The 10,081-nt window shown below is 40.5% G+C and overlaps 1 protein-coding gene across 1 annotated transcript; it reads right to left on the minus strand.

Annotated features, from left to right (window-relative positions):
- Nucleotides 1-7,610: 7,610 nt before the first annotated feature.
- Nucleotides 7,611-9,248, minus strand: LOC5505720 (germinal-center associated nuclear protein). Its single transcript, XM_001626417.3, has one exon. The coding sequence runs from the start codon at nt 9,042-9,044 to the stop codon at nt 7,959-7,961; it is 1,086 nt and encodes a 361-aa protein (XP_001626467.2). The 5' UTR covers nt 9,045-9,248; the 3' UTR covers nt 7,611-7,958.
- Nucleotides 9,249-10,081: the final 833 nt, after the last annotated feature.

Raw genomic sequence — 10,081 nt, forward strand, 5'->3', positions numbered from 1 at the left:
TAAGGCCACACAACAAGGAAAGTCAAAGCTCATGCACCCATTGCCTTGTCTGGGATAGTTTTGCTTTGGGGCTTGCTGCCTTAACTTTTCGTCTTGCAGCTTGGACGTGAAGACTCCTCGTTCTCTAGAAATTTCGACTGTATCGCCCTATCGCGACGGGAGCCAACACTTAAAAAGACCATTCTGGATTTTTCGTACTTTAATATAAATTAAAGTCGAACTGAAATTAAATACAAATACATGATAAGTCGCTGAAATAAACACAAAGTCTAAGTAATTTTTACTAGTTTCTACTCACATTTCGACACATTTGTGTTTCCATGGCCATTCAATGATTCAAAGACTCCCGTGTCTTTCCAGGCTTTGCCTTATGCATTTATTAGTTGGAATGATTCCTATAGACTTAAAAGTGGCCAATGAAAAAAGGTTCTATTTTTTAACTAAGTAAGTTAATCATATAACACTCCAAGTCCCACGGGTCATTAACGTGATAGTTCTAGCACTTAGCATATAAACGTTAAAATGTTCGAAACAGTTTCGTAAAATCGTATAGGGGCCAAATAAATAAGAATCACCAGTAGCGGGGCGGGGTTCTGCACCCCCCCCCCCCCCCCAATGTCCCTCTACCTCGTGCCTCCTTTCAACCCTCCCCACCCCCCACGCACACACTTTTTGATGTCCGTTAAGGCCCTGTGTGTTAAGTATTTCCATCATTACCTACTGTTTTTATGCCGTCAAAAAAAACAACACTATCTTCATCACGTCCTGACTTAGGGAAATGCAGCGAAGTCATTACTCCCCCCTTTTCCCCTTGACAAAAAGAACAGCTAAACTTGATTGAAATTTCAAGACAATTTTTTTATTACTTGTGGTTACCCGTGATATATTCACGAAAAGCAATTCTTTGTTGTACAAAACTTTTCAAGGTATATTTCAATCCTTCAATGTGAAAAGGCGCTTTATATAAAATACCGCCCCCGTATTTTAGTATTCCACCTTTTCCTATATCCGTGTTGGGAGCCCTGTGTATTATGTTTTTGGCGGGAATAGGACAACCAAATTCAAACCATGCCATATCGCACGTTCGTATGTTGGGTTTTGTGAATAAGAGAGTGGATCGTTTTTTATCCTCGCTTCGTTAGCTTTCTTGGGCTTAGTGTTATTTGGTGGTCGATTCCATACTTTTTAATGAAAAATCGATGTGATATAAAAGGTATGTGGGTCTGAAAACACAAAAGTGACCGTCAACTAATTGGTTATAAACAAACCTTTTGATTTTATAAAATAAAACGAAAGAGTACTTTTATATCGAGATTGATCGGATAAAATACGAAGTGTTGTGAACCATCTCGATCTGATTAAAAAAGCGTTTATGCACCGTCCTTTAATGGATTGAATTGAAGTTGTTCAAAAGTCTTGCAGTTGTAGATAAAAGCTCTTTTCTTCCGTTTTTTGTTTGCGAACCGTTTTGTTTATGCGCGATGGAGCTAAAGAATCTAATTTTCTTTAGAGGTAAGAATAATGCCTTTCTAAATAACGATAAAAAGACGGTTGTGTTTAAGCTACAATTAATCTATCTATGCAATGAAACTACGGCAAGTATTCGATTTCTTTTTCAGATTTCATTTTCCGCGCGCAGGTTTGTTTGCACATTTACATTACGCAGGTTTGTTTACACATTTTCCAAAATTGTCTAGAACTAGACGCTGCACCAGCGTTAACTCGGGCTACTAAAGGAATCACCTAAAATTGTAGTCTGCATTTTTAGCTGTTTTCTCGGAGCCCCGTGTAAACTGCGCCAGCACCAGCCAGCATTGCTTTTAATTTCCGCTCGACTGACTATAGGACAAAGGAAACGTAAAAAATGGGAAATTGACTTTCTGACATTTCCTTTGTCTTGTGGTCAGTCGAGCAAGAATTCGCTAGCAATGCTGGCTTGTGCTGGCGCAGTATGCACGGGGCTTTTAAGTGTACGAGCCTAGACCAGAAAAACGACAGACATTGATTGATATCGTCCAGCCTGGGATTTCACCAAATTTTGAACATGCTAAGAACATGCCGAGGCTCAGATATCAGAAAAATATTGCTTTTTTTAGTTCTGATTTGTTCTAAAATGCAGAATCAAATTGTGCTTATAATAACAACCATATATATTATTGCTATTGATCATTCGTAAAATTCTATTCCTTATAATTCTTCGGGTTTATATATTTTTATAAAGGTACACTAAAATTTAAGAATATCGTTAAGAACATATTCAGCCTCAAAATGATCCAAAAATAAGAACTGAAATTTAGCGTCAACTGAAATTTAGACGTACTTATGAAAATATTGGAGGGGCACGTGCCCCCCCTGCTACTGTCCTGTATATAACTAACCAAACATAGCCCCACCCCCTGCTACTGCCCTGTATATAACTAGCCAAATATAGCCCCACCCCTGCTACTGCCCTGTATATAACTAGCCAAACATAGCCCCACCACCTGCTACTTCCCTGTATATAACTAGCCAAACATAGTCCCACCCCCTGCTACTGCCCTGTATATAACTAGCCAAACATAGCCCCACCACCTGCTACTGCCCTGTATATAACTAGCCAAACATAGCCCCACCCCCTGCTACTGCCCTGTATATAACTAGCCAAACATAGCCCCACGCCCTGCTACTGCCCTGTATATAACTAGCCAAACATAGCCCCACCCCCTGCTACTGCCCTGTATATAACTAGCCAAACATAGCCCCACCCCCTGCTACTGCCCTGTATATAACTAGCCAAACATAGCCCCACCCCCTGCTACTGCCCTGTATATAACTAGCCAAACATTGCCCCACCCCCTGCTACTGCCCTGTATATAACTAGCCAAACATAGCCCCACCCCCTGCTACTGCCCTGTATATAACTAGCCAAACATAGCCCCATCCCCTGCTACTGCCCTGTATATAACTAGCCAAACATAGTCCCACCCCCTGCTACTGCCCTGTATATAACTAGCCAAACATAGCCCCACCAGCTGCTACTGCCCTGTATATAACTAGCCAAACATAGCCCCACCCCCTGCTACTGCCCTGTATATAACTAGCCAAACATAGCCCCACGCCCTGCTACTGCCCTGTATATAACTAGCCAAACATAGCCCCACCCCCTGTTACTGCCCTGTATGTAACTAGCCAAACATAGCCCCACCCCCTGCTACTGCCCTGTATATAACTAGCCAAACATAGTCCCACCCCCTGTTACTGCCCTGTATATAACTAGCCAAACATAGCCCCACCCCCTGTTACTGCCCTGTATGTAACTAGCCAAACATAGCCCCACCCCCTGTTACTGCCCTGTATATAACTAGCCAAACATAGCCCCACCCCCTGCTACTGCCCTGTATATAACTAGCCAAACATAGCCCCACGCCCTGCTACTGCCCTGTATATAACTAGCCAAACATAGCCCCACCCCCTGCTACTGCCCTGTATATAACTGGCCAAACATAGCCCCACTCCCTGCTACTGCCCTGTATATAACTGGCCAAACATAGCCCCACCCCCTGCTACTGCCCTGTATATAACTAGCCAAACATAGCCCCACCCCCTGCTAGTGCCCTGTATATAACTAGCCAAACATAGCCCCACCCCCTGCTAGTGCCCTGTATATAACTAGCCAAACATAGCCCCACCCCCTGCTACTGCCCTGTATATAACTAGCCAAACATAGCCCCACCCCCTGTTACTGCCCTGTATATAACTAGCCAAACATAGCCCCACCCCCTGCTAGTGCCCTGTATATAACTAGCCAAACATAGCCCCACCCCCTGCTACTGCCCTGTATATAACTAGCCAAACATAGCCCCACCCCCTGCTACTGCCCTGTATATAACTAGCCAAACATAGCCCCATCCCCTGCTACTGCCCTGTATATAACTAGCCAAACATAGTCCCACCCCCTGCTACTGCCCTGTATATAACTAGCCAAACATAGCCCCACCAGCTGCTACTGCCCTGTATATAACTAGCCAAACATAGCCCCACCCCCTGCTACTGCCCTGTATATAACTAGCCAAACATAGCCCCACGCCCTGCTACTGCCCTGTATATAACTAGCCAAACATAGCCCCACCCCCTGTTACTGCCCTGTATGTAACTAGCCAAACATAGCCCCACCCCCTGCTACTGCCCTGTATATAACTAGCCAAACATAGTCCCACCCCCTGTTACTGCCCTGTATATAACTAGCCAAACATAGCCCCACCCCCTGTTACTGCCCTGTATGTAACTAGCCAAACATAGCCCCACCCCCTGTTACTGCCCTGTATATAACTAGCCAAACATAGCCCCACCCCCTGCTACTGCCCTGTATATAACTAGCCAAACATAGCCCCACCCCCTGTTACTGCCCTGTATATAACTAGCCAAACATAGCCCCACCCCCTGCTACTGCCCTGTATATAACTAGCCAAACATAGCCCCACCCCCTGCTAGTGCCCTGTATATAACTAGCCAAACATAGCCCCACCCCCTGCTACTGCCCTGTATATAACTAGCCAAACATAGCCCCACCCCCTGTTACTGCCCTGTATATAACTAGCCAAACATAGCCCCACCCCCTGCTACTGCCCTGTATATAACTAGCCAAATATAGCGTCCAAATTTAAAATTTACCAGATGGGTAAATTGGTTAATGGAGGTAGGAAGATTGGTTGGACTAACTGAGGGCTTATTGATTTTCTTAAGTTGTTGACGCGTGACAACAGGAAACGATTGAGAAAAGGTTGACTTGCTTTAAACTCAGCCGCGCTATTTTTTTTTTCTGCGATTAAATTGAACTAAGTAGCTTCAGAATGTCGGAAGTGTAGTTGTAAGACAGTCGAGAGGGAGCTAGCAAAAGAGTGATTTCAGTCATAATAAAATATAGTAGAATTGTTTTATAAAGAAACAGTTCAGTAAAACGATGGTTCAAAGCTCATTTTATTTCATTTCAGTCTACATCTGGTTGTTCTGATGAGCATACAACACACTCTCATCACCAAAACCAAAATATTTTTTTACTGTTCATCACCGATCCAATAGGAGGTCACTTAAATATCTGTCTTCCTATGGTGTTTGGATCATAGAAACTATTCAATATTCTTTTAAATTATTAAAACATCTGTTTCTTATGCTGGTAGAAGTGTGCTAATTGATCACTAATCGTTTTGTAAAAGAGCACTTTACTGGAATATAGCTTAGGTTAACAAGACAAGAAAGCTCTTGGAATATTCATGAGTATATAAACGGTGACACAAAATCTATTTCAAAGACATAGAGTCAATTTTGATACTAGAATAGAACTTTATCCTGGTATATCTCAAAGGATATTTAGGAGACCACTCCTTAAACTTACGTTCCTTTCTTTCCTTGGCCTTTCAGTAAGATGTTTTCCTTCAAAACATCTGGACATCAATGGAATCAATTTAATATCTTATGATGCCAACACCCCCAATTTGCCTGTTTTGCAGATAATTCCTTTTATAAAACACAACTTTAGAGTTTTGTCCTTACATTTGCCGTTCCACTCACAAGGTACAAGTGCTCAAATTCCTCCTGGGTAAGTAGGCGTTCCTTTCTTTCCTTGGTCTTTCAGTAAGATGTTTTCCTTCAAAACACCTGGACATTAATAAAATCATTATACATTATTATATTTTATTATAATTATGATGTCTATATCGCCAATTTGCTGGTTTTACAGATAGTAATATACATGAAAATAATTCTCTATTCTGATTGGCTTACCCTTCTAGCAGAGGCATCTTTTCTTTGTATTTCGCTTCAGCCCAGAGAAATACAGAGAAAAGAGGCCTCTGCTAGCAGGGAATGATTGGCTAAGAGCAGTGCAATTTATAGGAAATACAATGCAAAAAATAGGAAATACAGTGCCAAAAAGAGGAAATCCGGTGCAGAAAAAAGGAAACACTTTTGAGCTATAGCAACCACCACCCACCCCTCCCCCCTGAAACCACCAACCACCACTCCCCCTGAAATCACTACCCACCCCTCCTCCTCAACTTTCGCCACCGCCACCCCCCCCCAATTATGGGACCACTCCGCCGTCCCTGTTCTTACCTTGAAAAAAGAGGGAAATCTGCGCCTTGACGATCTAACAAAGATTCCATGGTATTTTAAACAGGAAAATACAAAAATTCGCTGATATAATAGATGGGATATTAGTTTTAACCCGATGTATGTCCATAACTCTGTAACAATCCAGTATAAGACCAGTAAAAGTTTTTGGATTCCTGAGTTAAAGTTGTCATTTGCTTGTGTACTTTATAATTTATTTTTACCTTTCTATTATTCCAGTAAAGCATGGTGCTTATTCCAGAACTTACCAATAACATAAGAAATTCTTGTGTATAGTACATAACAACTGGATTTACTTATACAATTTATGATCAGTCGAAAGGAACAAATGAAAGAATATCAAAGCAGCCGCACAATGAATCCACCACTCCTACAACAAGGTACAAAGTATATGAAGCCTTTTGTAACCATATTTCTGTACATAAAGGAGCACATAAAGGCAGGCAGGTTACTTAGCGGGTGGGGGGGGGGAACACGATTAGACAAAATACCAGAACAGATAAGCTCTTCTCTTCCTGTGCTTAAGTGCCGTAATTCACTTTTCACCCCCCCCCCTCCCCAAATCATTCATTGTAAAAATAATACCAATGTTTCAAATAAATAAGAAGTTGTTTGTCTTCATAACATAAAGTTGAAGCAAATGGGGTTGAGCCGTTCTTGACTTAATAAGAATTGAGAATATGAAAATAGGGGGTTGAAAAAAAAAGGTAGCAGTAAAATTTAAATTCTTCTTGGGACAGCCTCCTAGCTAAGACCCTGTTTTTAATAAAATTTAAAAAAAAAACCCTTGGTGCATGCTATTTTAGATAAGTCACTAGGGAGAGCCCAGGTCACACAAAAACAACTGAGGAAGAGGCCGGCACAATTTTTTTCGGTGTGTTTTATAAAATTCAGGTTATCTTTTCTTTAAAATTCAGATTATTATTCTTTTCCAATTGACCAAATGATCATGTTGATGATGATGATGATTATGTTGATGATGTTGCTGATGATGGTAATAATGGTTTAGTTGCTTATGATAATGTTAATAATGTTGTTGATGATGATAACGATGGTTATGTTGATGATGATGATAATAATGGTTTAGTTGCTAATTATAATGTTAATAACGTTGTTGATGATGATAACGATGGTTATGTTGATGATGATGATAATAATGGTTTAGTTGCTAATTATAATGTTAATAACGTTGTTGATGATGATAACGAAGTTATGTTGATGATGATGGTAATAGTGGTTTAGTTGCTAATGATAATGATGTTGTTGATGAAGATAGAGATGACAAATGTTGCTGGTGTTGAGGTTGGTGATGATTAACTTAATGATGCTCATAACTACATTTGTGATATCATGAGCTATGATGAACTGGAGTTAACTTGGTCTCAATAAATGTGCTTGACTAGATAAAAATGATCATGATTATGCTGTTGTGTTATTGATAATGAACTCAAGGGAGGACAAATCTGCTTGATTGCCTAACTTAGAATGATTAAATATTTCCATTGTGTTCGATTGGCATTTTATTTGGATTTTTTCATATTGATTACACCTGGTATAAATAAACACAACCCTGCTTTATGCCTGTAGAAGGGAGGGGAGGGATACATGCTCCCCTTTGGGCCTACTCCTAGATGCATATGAGGGTTAGGGCAGGGCTAACAAAACTCTGGTATTTTTTTAAACAACTTATCACTTATTATTTTTAACAACTTATTAAATACAACGATCTAAAGAAATTTATAAGTAGAGCAATCAAATTGGATCCAACCTTTGTTTAATACAACATTCTATATTTATCATAATTCTAGATAACACAATTCTACATTATGGATATTCAATGCAATGAAATATCATCTCCACCCTACTGGTTGTGCCATAAGTTGACCTCGGCCCCTCCCCCTGCCTTTCCATTGTTTCACATTATCACCTCCACTAGCCAACATATTGTCTCTTCCTTTCACTATATCTCTCAAAGTGCAGCTCTCGAATTTGTTCGTAAAGGCAGAAACTGAAGCAGATATGGAAGAGGAATTTGTTTTATCAACACGGTTCCCTTTGTGAAATTTCAAAAAGTCACTTGTGACTGGTAGACCATGAGCAGCCAGAAACTCCTTAATCTCAGATTCCTCAAATCCCAGAATAGTATTGAGATCTGCAATAGGGAACATGCACTGCTGACTGCTGTATGCTGTGTTCATGACATCAAGTGCTCTTATTCTCATGTCCCTTACATAACTTACCACTGCAAACAGTGACAATCGTGGCAATCTATGTAGCAACCTTATAAACAAAACATAGTTGCCATGGAGATATGCTAGGGCTAGTTTCCATGACAACTGGTAATTCACTTCAACGCGGACTGATTTTGGGAGCTGCAGACCATGAATCAGGGCGTTTGTATTGTCCAAGTTACACAATAAATAGTACGACTCAAACTCAGGTCTGTTTCTCGAGAATACATGTTTGTATAAGACCAGAAGGCGTTTGAGGCACTCTGTGGTGTGTATGCCATTGATTTTTGGATCAAAGTCTTCAATAGGCATCCCAGCGAGTTTATGATGACTCAAAATGTGAAATCGCGTAGCTTGTTCCAAAATCGATACTGCTGTTTCGTCGGCTACTCTTTGAATCACCATATCTTGTCTTATCGCTCTTATACGGTCGAAAATAAAATTGTAAATTATTTTCCAAGGGAAGTCCTTCCTGTCAAGAACATCTCCGATCAAGTATTCCATCGTTTTCAGCAGTACATGAGGCGGTCGAAGGTCGGACAAGTCTGTCTGTCTTCCTGCGGCTGGTCTCGAGAATTCTTTGACGGGAGTGTATGGCGGTCTCTCAAGAACATGGAGCTTTCTCAATTCAAGTTCTCTCTCTGGACACATATTCATGCTTCCTTTAGTCTTGGAGAATATCTTTTTATGGTACTCGTCCGCCATTTTGGAAAGGAACCTCTGCTTAGAGAAACCGCTGTGCAAACCACAGGGTGTCCAAAAGCGCACATATTCACATCCGCAAAAGCTTCAGTACCAAGAGCCGGCTCAAATATTAGATGGAGCCAAGAGAGCATAAGATATCTTATGCTCTCTTGATTTAGCATAAAACAAGAAAGTATTTTATGCTCTCTTTAAAGAGCACGACCCCCCCCCCCCCCCCGGTTAAGACGGCATTACTAAAACGAGGAACCGGCGAAACCAGCATATTTTGAGTGCAGGTGCGAAGGGGGATATAGGGGTAGGGATGTTATACGAGTATTAGGATTTATTTTCCGAAAAATCTGTTTTTTTTTTCGATAACAATAACGATATCGAATAAGTCAACTCAAGAGCAATAGACTATTTCGTTAATTGTTAAAACTTTAAATAAGGCCTGTTCTTTACGATTTATTCTCACCTTAAATGCGGCTTCTAAGCGAGCAAATACAGTCACAAAAACACAACAGCACCAGCCCCATCAAACGCCACATAGCGCCGTGACGAGTCCAGGGCGACCGCGAGTTTACACACATGTAGAAATTGTTAAATAAAGTAATACGTTCGTAGTATAAAATGACAAATAAACAGTTGTAAAACACCTTTTTTTTTCTTTTTTTTTTAATTGTTTGCACAGGTAAACAAGGACACATTTTGCACTAAAAACCACACACGTTTTTTCGTGTTATTTATCCGGAACTTTCAACGGAAATTATTTACAAATTGTTTATGACAGAATGTCAAATGAACGTAAAACAACGTAGCACATTTGCGCTTAGCGATGTATTATGGCAAACTACTAGTCCGTTTAAAGAAGAAAAAATATTTTTCGATTGATAGATTTTTCGAAAATAAATCCTTGCGTAACACCCCAACCCCTATACCCCCTTCGCTCCTGCATTCAAAATGTGCTGGTTCCGCCGGTTCCGCTTTTTAGTAATGCCGATGTTAAGGCCCTGTGTTAAAAAAAGAATCCAGGAAAACGATGAATGCTGAATTCATTT

The sequence above is a fragment of the Nematostella vectensis genome, chromosome 8 (genome assembly GCF_932526225.1).
Source record: "Nematostella vectensis chromosome 8, jaNemVect1.1, whole genome shotgun sequence".
NCBI classification, from domain to species: Eukaryota; Metazoa; Cnidaria; class Anthozoa; order Actiniaria; family Edwardsiidae; genus Nematostella; species Nematostella vectensis.

Bases quoted from the DNA above. Each gene is read 5' to 3' on its own strand.
- LOC5505720 (XM_001626417.3), bottom strand. From the start codon at position 9,044: ATGGCGGACGAGTACCATAAAAAGATATTCTCCAAGACTAAAGGAAGC.